Source organism: Geotrypetes seraphini, chromosome 6, assembly GCF_902459505.1.
Source record: "Geotrypetes seraphini chromosome 6, aGeoSer1.1, whole genome shotgun sequence".
NCBI classification, from domain to species: Eukaryota; Metazoa; Chordata; class Amphibia; order Gymnophiona; family Dermophiidae; genus Geotrypetes; species Geotrypetes seraphini.
Window position 1 is genome coordinate 48,772,673 of NC_047089.1, and position 16,032 is coordinate 48,788,704.

The 16,032-nt window shown below is 43.8% G+C and overlaps 1 protein-coding gene across 2 annotated transcripts in view; it reads left to right on the forward strand.

Moving 5' to 3' along the window:
• The window catches only part of MTUS2 (microtubule associated scaffold protein 2), a 550,182-nt gene that overhangs the window by 367,112 nt on the left and 167,038 nt on the right, over positions 1-16,032 (forward strand). For both annotated transcript variants that reach the window (XM_033950272.1, XM_033950273.1), the window contains exon 5: positions 14,189-14,344. In XM_033950272.1, the coding sequence (XP_033806163.1) occupies positions 14,189-14,344 (156 nt within the window). The remainder of the gene's footprint in view (positions 1-14,188; positions 14,345-16,032) is intronic.

Below are 16,032 nucleotides of genomic sequence, written 5' to 3' on the forward strand. Positions count from 1 at the left end.
TTTTCAAAGAGATAAGGGCTTGCATGCTTATTCTGTGCTAATTGGTTAGCATGCAGCAATGTAGCTGCACCAACCAATTAGTTCAGAACACGCCTACTCTCTGCCCCCAAATAAATTCTATTTTTTAGCACATGGGAAGCGTGTACCAAGCCCTAAAACTACCACAGGATGCTTGAGCACCCTCCACACATCCCTGCTTTTTTATCCTGTGGTAAACACGTGTTAGTACTTATCGCAGCTTATTAAAAGGGTCCCTGAATTTTAAAGCTTAAAAAATGCTGTGCTCATTGTTTAAAAAATATATATATACTAGTTGTTTAGCCCGTTACATTAACGGGTGCTAGCAGCCCTTCTCCCTTATTTTTACCTCCTCCCTGTCCAGCAACACCTCCCCCCCTTTCCCTGCTCCCCCCATATAGCAGTAGCCCTTCTCCTTTTATCTCCCCCTGTCCAGCAGTACCCCTTCCATTCCTTCTCCCCCTGTCCAGCAGTAGCTCTTCTCCTTTATGTCCTGCTCCCCCCCCTGTCCAGCAGTAGCCCCAGGAAAAGAGTGAGGATCACAGGACCAAAGTTTTTACTCCAATCCTCTTGATCCAATCCTCTTGATCCTGACATCCAAGTAGGGGAAATCCACTCTCCCCACCTCCTTGCTCCTGCTGCACTTCCTCCTCAGCTATACACACGCGCACACACACACTTACATACAGCTCTCCGGCTCCTCGCGCCCCTCCTCCACCTTCCACTTCTTCGGCGGGGGCCAACATTTTCTTTATTTTGTTTTCTTTTCGCGTGTTCCTCCATCACGGAAAAACAGCACTACCGGACAACTTAGTCCCTTGCCGCCCCCTTCCCGCGGTCCCAACAAACGTCCTTACTCCAGCAGGGGCCGCAGCACTCTAAACACGCTGCTTGGCGGAAGTCCGACGCAGGCGGGGATCGTGAGAGTAGCCACCGCCGCGTCTTTCAAAGGACCGTAAGCCGCGCATGCGCACTTCCTATGTGTCGCTACAGCTCACGGAAAACCAGCACACACTTAGGAAGTGCGCATGCGCGGCTTACCATTTTATTATATTAGATTCACTGCTGCCACTGAAAATTGACTCAAAAGTTTATTTTAAATGCTGTTGAAGGTAGAGGCAAATACATGCAGGTGATTTCCAAATGTTTTCAACACGCGGGACTCGTGAGAACTGGCGGCAGCCATTCAAAGAGCGGCTCAGGGCCAAGCAGGAGCAGGAAAAGTTCTCTCCTGCCTGCTAGACCACTGGACCATCAGGGATTCAAAAAGGTACGTGGGGGGAAGCGGGAGGGAGATAAAAAAAATTGTCAGAGTTGGCCAAGACAGAAGGGATCCCTCCTATCCCGGCCTACCATTGGATCACCTGGTTATATGGCAGGCTCGGTGGAGACCTGCAGGACATCAAGAGAGAGGGGGTCAAGATACAGGGCAGGGAGGTGGGACAGGGTGCAAAGCCTGGCAGGGAGGGAGGGGGAACAAGGTGGAGAGCCGTGCAGGGAGGGGGGTGAGTCAGGGTAGAGAGACTGGCAGGGCAGGGCACATGAATATTAAACCCACCCCCCCAGCTTATATTCGAGCCAACTTTATCCTCTTTTTGGGGGGAAAAAGGGTACCTCGACTTATATTTGGTTTGTCTTATATTCAAGTAAATATGGTATTACCCAGGAACAAAGAAAATAAATAAATTTTGTAAAAAAATAGGATAATTAGTGCAAATTAAGTGCTTGTTAGCTCCAATAATTAAATCATTGGAGCGTATTAACTAATTATAGTATTTTGTGAGCCGATCCGGGATCCTTGCCCATATTTGGGCATTCAAATGTAGATGACCTTTATAGAATCTGGGAGATTGTGTTCTTCAGTGAAATGAGGTGAGTTGCGGGTATTATACCTTGTAGGTTTATCTTTTACTAGTGGTTTCTACATTTTTTTTAATGTTAATTACTTTGGGATAAGTTTACCCGGATAGGTTTAAAGTCTATGCGTTTTTTTGCCCGCACACTTTGTACTAGTTTTCAAAGTGAAAGTATATGCATACTTATATTGTGAGCACATCCTATAAGGAAAATATCCACATAAGGGATAACTGTATAACTGAGTGCCTGGGCTGTCTATTAGGGATGGGCAGTCATTAACAATAACATTTCCTTCGTGCCACAAGATATATGAGGAGAGAGTTGATGATGACCTGAGCGTGCATACCTGGAGGAAAGGAGAAATAAGGGTGATATGATACCGACATTCAAATATTTGAGAGGTATTAATATACAAACAAACCTTTTCCAGAGGAGGGAAGATGGTTGAACTACAGGACATAAATTTAGATGTTGGGTGGGGGGCCGACTCAAGGAAGTACATCAGGAAGAACTTTTTCGCAGAGAGAGTAGTGGATGCCTGGAACGTCCTCACAGTGGAGGTGGTAGAGACAAAAACAGTGACGCAGTTCAAAAATGTGTGGGATAGACACGAAGGATACCTAAATAGAAAGTGGATAATATTGAAACATAACTTCACAGATCAGAAGCTACACTCCTCCCTCCATATTCGCGGGGGGGGGGGGGGTAGGGGCAGAGCCGGTCCGCAAATATTGAAAAATTACGGATAACTTTTAGGGCCAGCCCTGCCTCCCTACTGTGTCCTGGACCTTCCACAGACCTTACCTGATGTTCTAGCGGTGACGCGGGACAGGATTGATCTTCTTACGCTCCTCCCCCATGCAGAGCCATCATCAAAATGGCTCGCGACTACAACGGGAACTCCCGGCAGCCATTTTGATGATGGCTCTACACGGTGCAGGAGCGTAAGATGATCGATCCTGTCCCACGTCACCGCTAGACCAACAGGTAAGGTCTATGGAAGGTCTGGGATGCAGCATTTCTATTGTTAAAAAACAAGGGGGAGGTCCGGTCAAAACTGAATAACCGAATCTGCGGGTACTGAAACCACGGATTCAGAGGGAGAAGTGTATAACTTTGTTTTAATTGCATAGGAGTGGTACTTAAACGGCAGTTTCAGCAGTGGGGGAATAAAACTGATTCCAGATGGACTTCTCTAGTCTATGTCCTGTATATATAGCAAGACAGATCAGGGTGGGCTAGAGTTAGTTTTGATGGCAGCTCCAGAAGTAGAGAAGGGTAGGTGATGCCACACTGACTTCTACAGTCTGTGCTCTTTATATCAGGAGGGCTTGAGTGGATTTTGATGACACCTCAGTAGCTGGGGACATAGGGCCAGTGCAGGTGGTGGCATAATAAGGGGAGACAGAGGGGGAGGACTTCCCCATGCGCCAGCACCTGTCTGCCCCACGCCATGCTTTGCGCCCCCTTCCCTCTTTAAAAATCTTCACCAGCGCAAGCAACTATTTTAGCCTGCTCGCACCAACCTGGCTCCCTCTGAAATTACTTCTGGGTCGCGGGGCCAGGAAGTGACATCAGAGGGAACACCAGCATGAGCAGCAGGCTGGAGAAGCTGCTCGCGCAGGCGAGCATTTAGAGGGACGGGGTGGGAAGAGAGGATGTGAGTGTGTAGGGGGAAGTAGTAGGGGGGATGCGAAGAGGAGGGTGCAGGGGAGCATCCCCACCCCAAGCACCTCCTACTCTCGCTACGCCACTGAGTGCAGGGAAGACTTTTTTTTTACAGACTAATTCCTGAAAATGGCAAGGATGGATTAGGAGCAAGTGGCGTCTTGAGTACGGGGTTTGCATGTCTCCGGGGGAAGGGAAGATATAGCAGAACTTAGCAAGTAAAATGTAATAATATACTGAATTGTTGTTTCAGCATTGTCTTGATAATAAATGTTACTGTTGGGTAAACTGGATGGACCACACAGATCTTTATGTGCCATCATGTACTCTTTTACTATCCCCCTGTTTTACTAAGGTGTGCTAAACATTTTAGCGCGCGTTTAATGCATGCTAAATATACACGTGTCCTAACCGCTAACGCGTCCATAGACTAACATGCACGTATTAGCGTTTAGCGCGTAGTTAGCGTGCGCTAATATTTAATGCGTACTAAATCACTTAGCGTGCCTTTGTAAATGGAGCCTATGTTTTATGTCTTTGGCAAATTAAAACAGGCAGGGTTTTATTTCCTGATGACAGATTTAGTAATAAGGCCCTTCAATCAAGAAAAAAAAATTGTAGATTAAAAAAAAGGCCAAAATTACTGAACAGAAGTTGAAATAAAACGCCAATCACCAAACACGTGCAATTGATAGACAGTCCAGTGGTGTGCAGTGAATCTCTAGCTCTACAGCACTGCTCGTTTGTTTTGTTGTTTACTTTTTGCTTGATACATAACATGAAGAAAGACCTAGCGAAGCTTGAAGAATGGTCTGAAATTTGTTGGCTAAAATGTAATGCTAAGAAATGCAAAGTCATGCATTTGAGCTGCAAAAACCCGAAGGAACAGTACCATTTAGGGGGTGTATAGCTTATGTGCACAACAGAAGAGCGGGACTTGGGTGTGATTGTATGTGATGATCTTAAGGTAGCCAAACAGGGTGAAAAGGTGATGGCGAAAGCTAGAAGGATGCTACATTGCATAGGGAGAGATATGGCCAGTAGGAAAAAGGAGGTATTGATGCCTCTATAAGACTCTGTTGAGACCTCATTTAGTATATTGTGTACAATTCTGGAGGCCGCACCTTCAAAAAGATATAAAAAGGATGGAGTCGGTCCAGAGGAAGGCTACTAAAATGGTGTGTGGTCTTCATCATAAGGCGTATGAGGACAGACTTAAAGATCTCAATTTGTATACTTTGGAGGAAAGGCGGGAGAGGGGAGATATGATAGAGACGTTTAAATACCTATGTGATGTAAATGGGCATGAGTCCGAGTGTCTTTCATTTGAAAGGAAGCTCGAATGAGAGGGCATAAGATGAAGTTAAGAGGTGATAGGCTCAGGAGTAATCTATGGAAATACTTTTTTTACAGAAAGGGTGGTAGATGCGTGGAACAGTCTCCCGGAAGAGGTGGTGGAATGTGTCTAAATTCCAGAAAGCCTGGGAAACTAATCATCTCCCCCCCCCAAAAAAAAAAAAAAAAAAAAAAAGCAGGGCTCTTGGGCTCTATGTTTTAGGGTTAAATGTTTCGATGTTTCATGATTATTTCATGTTATAAGTTTTGATATGAGCAGAACAGACGTCCCTTGGGGAGCTTCCCTATACCCTTTCCTGTTTTTTTCCTCTATGGCTGATCATCTGCTTTGATACGAACTGAGGTATTACAGGACAGCCCAGAGGGATGGGAGGTGGAGCAGAAAAATTAAAATGAGGCTCTCTAGCGGGATCTCGCAACCAGAGATACACAACCCAAGGGTTCCAGAATAATATGCCTATTTACTAGAAAGAAGATTATCAAGGTAAGTACCTAATCTTTTCATACCCTAGAAGAGAGGAGGTACTGAGGAGATATGAAGATATTTAAATATTCGAAAAAGTTAATGAACAGATGTACCCTTATCCAGAGGCAGGAAAACTGTAGAACCAGAGGATATGAAATAAAACTGAAAGGAGGAAAATTTAAATGCAAATATCAAGAAATATACTTTCATGGAAAGGGTGGAGGATGCTTGGAATGCTAATAGAGGTGGTAGAGACAAGAGCAATGATGGAATTCAAAAAGATATTGAATAAACACAGAGGATCCCTATTTAGCAATCAAAATATAGAGCATTTCCATTCACAGCAAAATGTAAATAACTTTAAAATTTAAAAAAAGCATAGAAGGGTCACAGGGTCACTGTTAAAGCTCTAACCTTACTAGGCAGATTTGATGGGCCATTCTGGTCTTTATCTGCTGTCACTTAGTATGTTTAAGAGCAGATGGAATTAAAAGATTCTGAAATATGCCTGTCAATTGCTAGACAGGTTGTAAAAACAAACAACAGACATTCTTTGAAATATCCATGTGCAGATGCCAGATCTCTAAAAAATAAGATGGGAGGGTTGGAAAATGTTATAAAACCTGCTAGTGTATATGGCTTTATTATTTAAATAATTTTTATTGAGCTACTCAAAACATCCAAACAGAACTTAACTGATTCTCACGTGTTACAGTTCAGATGATCAAAAATACAATTTCATTGCCCCCCATCCCTCCTCCCCTTTTAAATTCAAAAATGTGCAGGTATCAAACAACCATTGAGAACATAAAGTCCCAAGACATTCAGCTGTTTAAATATATATATATATATATATATACTAGTATTTTAGCCCGTTACATTAACTGGTGCTAGAATATATGTCTTTCTTTCTGTCTGTGCTTCTCCCTGCCCCTGTCTCTTTCTTTTTTTTATTTCTGTCTCTCTCCTTCCCGCTGTCTATCTTTCTTTATTTCTATCTCTCTCCCTCACACTGTTTGTCTTTCTTTCTTTCTGTCTCTCTCCCTGTCCGCTGTCTTTCTATCTTTCTGTGGCCCCTTGCCTGCCTGCCTTTCTTTGTCTTTCTCTATGGCCCCCCTTCTTTATCCTCCCCAAAGCAATCCAAGATTGCTCCCTGGCCCCCCCAGCACAACCCTCTCCCCAAAGCAAAGCACGTTTTCTCCCTGGCCTCCTTTGTCTCCCCCCCCCCCCCCCGTGCAGCAGCATCATGTCCTCCAACTTCACTTCCTTGTGAAGCAACATTTACCTACCCCCACCCCACTTCCCTGTGCAGCAGCATTCCCTCCCCCTGTATTAAAGGCATAGTCGGCCTGGAGGAGCTGGTCGGGGGGGTGCTCCCGTGCGCAGTGGGTGATCGGCCGTTTTTGCAGAGTTGGATCCTTTAGTTTGGGTGGTTGACTTAGGCCCGAGCGCAGCGTTGGCCTGGAGGAGGCGGGCGGGGCGGGGCTCCTGTGCGCAATTCCATGGTCAGCTGCATGGGAGTTTAGAGCGATGCCGACAGCCGCGGCGGCGCCTCAAGCCGTCTTAGCGCTGTCACGGCAACCCGCTGCCGAGCTGTCTTTCCTTCTCTGCCGACAGGGACCGCCGGGGGCTGGGTGCGCGGGGAAGGAGGGTCTTACCTGGCCCGTGTCCGGTCGAATCCTGGGCCTGCTCTCCTTCCCCTAAGTCCGGCCCCTCACTCCGTCGGGGGGGGGGGGAGGAAGAAGACCGTAAGCCGCGCATGCGCACTTCCTAGCTACAGCTCACGGAAAACGGACTCACGCATAGGAACTGCGCATGCGCGGCTTACCGTTTTATTATATTAGATATATGGCTTTAAAATAAGGTTTGGACAAGTATCTGGAGAAAAGTTCCCAAAAACATTATTAATGTGATCTTGGGGAAATCCATTGCTTATCCCTGAGATAACCAGCATGGATTCTAGTAGGCCCACACGTAAAATTCACATATTTACACACCCAACAATAAAGGCCTGCTGTTACTAAAAATTCCTGGACAGAACTCTAGCCTTCCAGGCAAGTAAACTGAACGACTGGTTGGGTAACATTATCATGCTCTCCTCATCCTATTTTAGTTTTAGAAAATTAGTAAAAACGAAACTGTTCCAGACAAGAACTTCACCCCTGGAAAAATCCACAGAGAGATAGTACAAATGATTTTAAAAAAAAAACAACAAAAAACAAAACTGTTCAACCTATTTGTCACTTAAGAATTTGTTGTTCACTATCTCTCATATTCTGTATACTGAATTCTCACCGAGAGGGAGAATTAGAAGGCCTTGAGCATGCGCAGATGCATGCTCAAGGCCCGGCAGAGGCAGGAAGTTCTTCAAGTGGCACCGACACGTCCTGTGGGCTGCGTGCTGGTGCCAGATGGGGGGTGCCTTTGCGAGCGGGGGGGAGCGATGCCGGTTCTCAGGGATGGGGTGCTCGCAAATCGAGTCAACACTCGGTTTATGAGACAGGTTTTGTGAGAATGTTTTGCTCGTCTTGCAAAACACTCGCAAACCGGGTTACTCGCAAACCGAGGTTTGACTGTACTTGTATTCATTGATTCTATATTGTAACTATATCGCTGATTGTCCAGTTCCTCTTATTGTAAACCGCCTCGAACTACCATGGCTTTGGCGGCATATAAGAAATAATATTATTATTTTGGGATCCTGCCAGGTGTTTTAGCCATCCTAGTTGGGTGGGGCACAGGCTATTTCTGCACTGAGTTTTTGTCATCCAAAATATCATAGCAGAAGGTGCCAAAACAGGCCAAAAAACAGCAAATCTGCATGGAACTATACTTACTTGCCCAGTTATAGAATAGCGTCCAAGTGTGTCTGTGTGGATCTGAAAAGAAGGCATAACAATGGGAGGGACATGGGTAGGTCAGGAGCATTCCTTTAACTTGTGCACTGGGATTTATTCCTGGTTTCAGTTTGTGTAAATGCTTGTGCCAAAATTTAGGTGCAGATTCCAACACTGCACTCGGTTCTAGAAAGGCGCCATCTTGGAGCACCCTTTATAGCAGGGGTAGGCAATTCCGATCCTCGAGAGCCAGAGCCAGGTCAGGTTTTCAGGATATCCACAAGGAATATGTATGAGATGGATTTGCATGCACTGCCTCCTTGAGATGCAAATCTATCTCATGCATAATTATACTTTAAAAACAGATTGACAAAGTTCTATGGAGACTTGGTTAGAATTTTTCCTGATGTTTCCAGAGCCACCCAATTAAAAAGAAAATAATTTTTGAAATTAAAACTTAGGGTGAACGCTCTGGAAGCATCCTTTTACTTAAAATTCCCATGTAAATGTTTAGTTAAATTGCAAGATACGGAATTTGTGTTCTGGGATCCAACTCAGTTGCAACAATTTCTGCTGACTAGAGAAATGAAAGAATTACTGTTTACCTATAACAGATATTAGAGGAATGAATGTATTTTTGCCCAAGATATGTTTGATTGAATTTGGGTCTTGGACTCATATTTCATGCAATTGTTTACCTATTACTTTTTGGATTTTTAGTGTGGCACCTCATTATGTTTGTAATGGAATGATTGAAAAATTTATAAATAAAAAAAAAAGATTGTGGGAAAAACTACCAAAGTGAGAAACTCACCAACACATGCTTTGAGAACAGTGTAGATGAAAGGGAACAGGTATGAATTTATGGGAGTATAGACAAAGTGAGGAGTAGATGAAGGCTATGAGAACAAATGCTTGTAGCCAAAACCTAACCCCATCCTTGAGGCACATCAAGCCAGTCAGGTTTTCAAAGTCTAAAGCTATGATATTTTCACACCCTGGGTGAAGTTTCTTCTTTTCCTTAAGTTTATTTTCCTTTTCCTCTATGTATGGCTGATTCTACCATTGAGATAATGGATTCCTTGAAGATCCTGGAAATTATCCTGGATGGTTGATTGGATTTTTAAAAACATATCTCATTACTGCTTTGTTGCTTTTCACATATTACGGTAACTCATTTTCTGGTAATCAGTTGTTTGAATTACTGTAATTCTCTTCTGCATGGTGTTCATGCTCAAGAATTGAATTTTCTTCAGTTGTGGTTAAGCTCACCCATGAAGCCAAGAGGAGGGATCATGTTACTTCTTTGCTCCAGAAGGAACACTGGTTGCCTATAACTTACAGAATTCTGTTCAACATTCTCTTGCTTGTCCATCAGGTTCATTCATCTATTCCTATACACCAAGCAGAAATCTGTGTTCTGCTCACCAAGATCAACTGATAATCTCTCATTTTCATGAGATCCTTTATGAACATATTAAGAAGTGTTTATTCTTAGTGGTTGGTCCTTTGCTTTGGAATTCCCTCTCCTTACCTTGTACATGGAGAGCTCTGTTCCATGATTTAAAGCACACCTGAAAGCATATTTTTATGAGAAGATAAGCAGGTCTTCATGTAGTGCTTCTGGTTCCTGAATGATGCTCTGCTCAGCAGCACAGAGATTCACCACTTTTCTCTCTTTTTTTTTCCTGTCTCTAGTTGTGTAACCATTTTTCTCTTTAAAGATATAGGCCTCTTATATCAAACTGCGATAGCAGTTTTTAGCACAGGGAGCCATGCTGAATGGCCCGCGCTGCTCCCGGCGGCTCCCCGCACTAAAAACTGCTATCACAGTTTGATAGAAGAGGGCCGTAGTTTGCATTTATAAACCATTTAGCTGTGTCTATGACATGCATTATATCAAGAATACAGTGAAACTTGATACAGTGACAAGATGCCATTCCATAACTCCTTCTGCTGTTGGAGAAGGGGTAGTACGATTCTGTGATCTTGGCAAGGCCAATGTAAAATTTGCATTCTTGGAGCAGCAGCAACCTTAGTTGGAGCCTAGTAGTATCGATTTCCCTTTGGAAAGATTTTAGATAGTCCACATATGTGCTGCAGTATGAGTCCTTGCAAATATTTGCTTTGATTTGTCTGGAGAAGGGATGAACAAGAGCTCGATGTTAGGGAAGGGAGGAAGCAGTGGACTGATGCTGGGAAGTGGCAAGGTTGCAAGCTTTCAAAATGTTTTTATGTGTCGCAGAAAAAGTGTGAAAACTGCAGACCTGTCTTTTCATCCTTTCCACGCTCTTGTATAAATGAAAATCAGAGGAAGAGTGAAGAAGCAACCTCCCTTTGTGTCAAACACTAGAACAGAATCATTATAGCTGGAGGGTAGTATGTCTATGTGGTTTGGTGAGGAGGGGGAACTCAGGTTTTGATGCTACTGCTGTGTTTAATATCCATACCACCTCCAAATCCTACTTTCTTTGGATTTCATTGTGATGCACAGATTGGTCGTTCTCTGCAATAGCTGATGTTCCCTGGAGCAATTATAGGGAAAATTGATACATAAATCCATGGGTCCCAGCTGTTATGCACATCACAATCTTTCTGCTGCAGGGAACAAGGCCAATATAATTATTTACCCCAAAATCCCCACCCCAACAAAAAAGCTCATTAATGGGTACATCCTGAGCCCCTTCTGTAAAAGGAAGGTGACACACACTTTTTAGGAGAAAAATGTTCTGAGTACGTACACTAAATATAATTGTATTTGGGACATTCAGAACTACCTCCCTTCAAATCAGCTAGATTGTTTGAATGAGACTTAAATATTAAATCTCAGCTTCCATAAAGGAAATAGGTACAGTACATTTAAGGTGGCAGCAAGCTTGACTGAACGGACTATGAAGCAGAAATCAGTGCATGATAAAAGTGGAGTCCTCAGTATGGAAATGTTTGTGAAAAATCTTAGCACTGCATCCACTGCTCTAACAATTAGATCTTAAAACCTGTCTTTTAACTAAAAGGTTGTTAAAATAAAAGCCATATTTTTTTTTCTGGCCACATCATTTTGGGGAGTTTGACTAAATCTGTGTCCGCTAACATCATCAGAAAATGCATTTCCGTCTCATCAGAAAAGTACATTTCTGGCTCTTCATTTACCCTGTTTCTGCTGACATTGTCAGAAAAGCGCATTTCCGGCTCTTCATTTACCCTGTTTCTGCCTATGTCATCAGAATGTGCACTTCCGGTATGGCAGGCACACCCATTTCCACTGATGTCATCAGAAAGAGTATTTCCGGGGTCAAACACACCCATTTCCGGTGACATCATCAGAAAGTGCATTTCCATTGACGTGGACTTAGGGTGGGGCCTGGGTGGAGCCACCACCATTCATTCCTATGGGAGGGGTGGGGCACAGGCAGAGAGTGAGCAGGGCATGGGTGGGAGTGGGCGGGGCTTTGGCAAAAATGGGTTTGGCAGAGAGTGGGTGTGGTGTGGGCAGAGAGTGGGTGGGGCTTAACCTGGAAGTGAACGCTGATTGGTCGATCCTTATCTTTGATAGCTGCCAATCATTTTGACATGAGGTGAACCCATTATACTACCATGGTTCTCAGATGAATAGAATGTGCTGGTGAAAGTCATTATTCATTTCATGGGATTCCCTCTCATTCAAACCATATAGAATTGCTTCCCAGCTAGAAGGTGGCCAGCCTGAAAAATTGAAATGTTCCCTTTAGAAGAAATTTCACCTATGAAAATTAAAAGTAGGTATTCCAGTGGCATTTATAATTAGGGCTGTACATTGATTTAAAATTTTAATCGTGTGATTAATTGCAATTAAAAATTTTAATCGTGTGATTAATCGCATGAAGCGCCCCCTCATATTTCCTCCTAGTACAATATATACATAGCAGACATAAATTCTCAAAATTGACACATTTCAATTCAGTTGTCTCATAGAAAGGCAATACAGTATTTCAGATTCCATTACCACTAAACAAAAAATAAAATCATTTAACTTACCTTTGATTTGTCTAGTGATTTTATTGTTCATATCTTCTTGTTTTGCATCTCTGGTTCTGCTTCCCTGTACTCTGTCCATTCACTCTTTATTTTTCTTCTCTTTTCTTTCTGTCCTATATCCATCTTTCATGATCAACTTTTCTTCTTCCTTTTCAAATCTGTCTAGTTTCTGTCCCTTCCCTTCCTTGCCATTCATGGGCACCATCACCTCCCTTCCCTTCCGTGGGCATCCCTTCTCACTTCCCTCTCCTCCGCTCCCTCTGCCTATCACTCTGTGCTCACCATTTCTCTCCTTCCCTCCTGTCACCATTTCCGTTGTTTTCTCTAGCCCTCTCAAACATCACCCTATCTCTCCCATTTGCACCTCTTTCTCCCAGCAAATCTTTCTGTGATCCTACCTTTTCTGTCTCCTCCTTCCCTCTGTGGTTGTATCTCTCTTTTCTCCTTTCCTCCTTCTATGGTTGGGTCTCTCCTTCTCTCTCTCTCTCTCTCCTCCATGGTTGGGTCCAGTGGTGTAGTAAGGGTAGTGTGGACCACCCCGGGAGCCAAGTCAGTGGGGGCACTGGAACTTCTCCACCCTGCCACACCACACCAAACCATGCTCATGCCATCCCTCCCTCTACCTCATACCTCTGTATTATCTTCGTTAATGTGACTGTTGCTCGCGCCAGCATGGTTCCCTTCTGAATCACTTCCGGGTCACAGTGCCAAACAAGCAACTTTCAGTCCTAGTTTATAAAGACACACAAATGATTATGGGGCTTATTTTCAAAAGAGAAAAATGTCCAAAAAATGGCATAAAGTGTCATTTGGATGTTTACCTTACTAAAACATTCAAATCACTATTTTCCATATTTTAGACATTTTTCTAGGCTGGTCATTCCCTGTTCGTCTAAATTCCAAGGCAGCATGTTGAAGGCATGTTTCCGGCGGGCTCAGGGCAGGCTTAGGATTTGGACATTTTGCTGTAATACGTAATCAAACATTTAACAAAATGTCCAGTGCACCATTTCGACATTTGGGGCTTGACCTGTTTTAAAAATGAATAAGGGACAAAAAAGTACCCAAACTGAGCAGGTGACCATTGGAGGGATCAAGGCATGACCCTCTTTATTCCCCCAATGGTCATTGACCCCCTCCCATCACTCAAAGATGTGAAGAAAAAAAAAAAAGGCAGTACATTCCAGCCTGTCTGACAGATTCAGATGGGCACACAAGACACATCTGAGCAGAACTGAGGGATACAGCAGTGAACATCACATTCAAAAGTCCCAGGTACACATCTCATCCTAACCTGCTTATATTGTTTGATGAGCCATCCAAAAATCTACTGTACCTACATAAAGATGACATCTGCAGGCATAAGGGCTATTGTGGTGATGTACATGTGGGTACAGTAAGTTTTGAATGGGTTTTGGAGGGCTCGCCATACAGTATAAGCAGGTTATAGTGATACTAGTCTTTAAGCCCCCTCAACTTCCCTGTGCAACAGTAGCAGCTGGATGCCTTGCAGCACCTCGAAGGACACCCTTCTGCCGTTGCTCTCACCGCCGCACAAGCCGCCACGTGCCGCAAGCCACCACACGTGCCGCAAATCGAACACAGCCACGGAGTCACAAATCATGCTGTCATGGATCACGGCGTTGTAAGTGCGAATGCGCGCTTAGGGTTTTATTATAGAGGATGTGTACATGGGACTTTTTAATGTGACGTTCACATATAATTCAGTTGTTCCGGGCACAATGTCTAGATGTGGCCAATTGAATGAAATTAACATTTCTTTCCCCAAAATAGCTAAACCAATTAAGTGAATGTGAAATATTGGTAAGGTAGCAATTGACAAAGGTAGTTTCAAATTCCAAGACTAAGATCCTCCTAATAGACTGAAATTTCAAATCTGAGCTTCATCTAAATTCATTTCTGCATGTATTTTTGATGAGGTTCTAATTAGTGCTATTTTGGCCTCCTGCAGGTTCAGGCTTTGCAAACGAAGATCAATCCACTCAAAAGGCAACCGTGTCATCCAGAGATATACCCAAGAGTGCCAGTAGAACTGTACAGCAAGCAACTAACACAGCGCCTTCCCGCAGAAGTTTACTTCCAGCACCAAAAACTACAACACCTGCTGGTAAGCATTTGTGACCTAAGTAACACATACTGTACACAGGCCCCAATGCTTAAAAGCTTTCTGTGGCAGTAAGAGTCATTAAAGCACTCTTACTGACACGGAAAGCTGCCCTGCTGATGCACCGATCATCACAGCAGCCACCAAGAATCCTATGCTAATGCATTACAAGGAGCTCATTAGTATTCTAATGAGCACTCCGTGTAATGCACAACAGGGAAACCCGTTGTTTCTTGTGCAAACTTTAACGGCAGAGTTTGAGCTGTTGTAGCCTTACTTTCCTATCAGTGCCTGAGTGCTGATTGGCTCAGGCACTGACAGAAAAGTAAGGCTATGACAGCAGACCCTGCCATTCAAAGACCTGATATTAAAAAAAAGACCCCCTTATCTCTCCCTCCCACCCACTCACCATCCCCCAATGCATGCCCCCATCCGTCCCACTCCTGCAGAGCCCCCCATGGGCCCGGGCCCTCCGACACTCCCCCACACCCCCGCACCTTTTTTTTCCAAGTCAGCAAGAAGAATGCTCACTCCTGTCTGAAGGACCCTCAACACCCACCCACAACCCCAAACCTTTTGGTTGAAAATTTGTCAGGAGGGATGCCCACTCCCTCCTGCCAGCAGGCCCACCTCTTCAAAATGGCGGTCCTTCCTTTGTGCATTCTGAGATGCACCGGGGAGGGACCTAAGGCCCTGATTGGCTCAGATGCTTTAGGCCCCTCTTCTGGGAAGAAGTCTGTCCAATATCGGCTCTGCTGATAGTAGCTGAGCCAGCAGGGGAAGCTCTGAAGCCACCGGTGGCCTCAGTGAGTCCTGCGGCTGTTGATTGGGGCAGGAAGAGCAGCATGACAGGAGGGAGGAACTATGCTGAGCGATTGCTCTTCTGAGAAAGTGCCTGGCACAGTTCCTTCTCCCTTTACCGGTGATTCTCTGCATGAATACCATACATATAATTTGCATGCTATAATGCTGAGCATCACCATTAAAAAAATAAATTGCTCCCACCATAGTATTTTTTTACCGTGGTGTTGGAGCTTTGTGCATCTGGGCCACAGTCTCCAGTCTGCCATCTGCTTTATCTAAATAAGGGGTAAACTTTGTTACTGACTTTCAGGTAAACATTAATTCAAACGAGCAACAAAATGATTTGATTCAAGTTTGCATTGAAGTGTGTGACAGGATTATTACATTTTGCAATAAGCGTCACTGTCCAGAATTCAGATAACAGAGCTCAAAGCAGAGTAATCAACAAGCACATCTTAGAAAAGGCTAAAGCTCTTTAGCTTGGAGAAAGATATGACAGAAGTCTGTAAAATCCTGAGTGGAGTGAATGGATAAACGTGAATGAATAGTTTTCTCTTTTAAAAAGTACAAAGACTAGGAGACATGATAATACTTTCACAACAAATAGAAAATATTTTTTCATGCATAGTTAAGCTTTGGAACTAAGTGCCGAAGGATGTGGAAATAGATAGATAGAGAAAATGTTTGATGCACCTGTATATAAACTGCTTTGAGTGTGACTGCATAACCACAAAAAGACGATATACAAGTCCCAATCCCTTTCCCTTTAAAAAATGTTGAACAAATCCCTGGAGATAAAGACCTTAAATTGTTATTAAGGGGGGGGAACACAACCAAAAGGTTGACCCTAAGAACTCCACAGAAATAAAAATCTGATAAAACCAAAG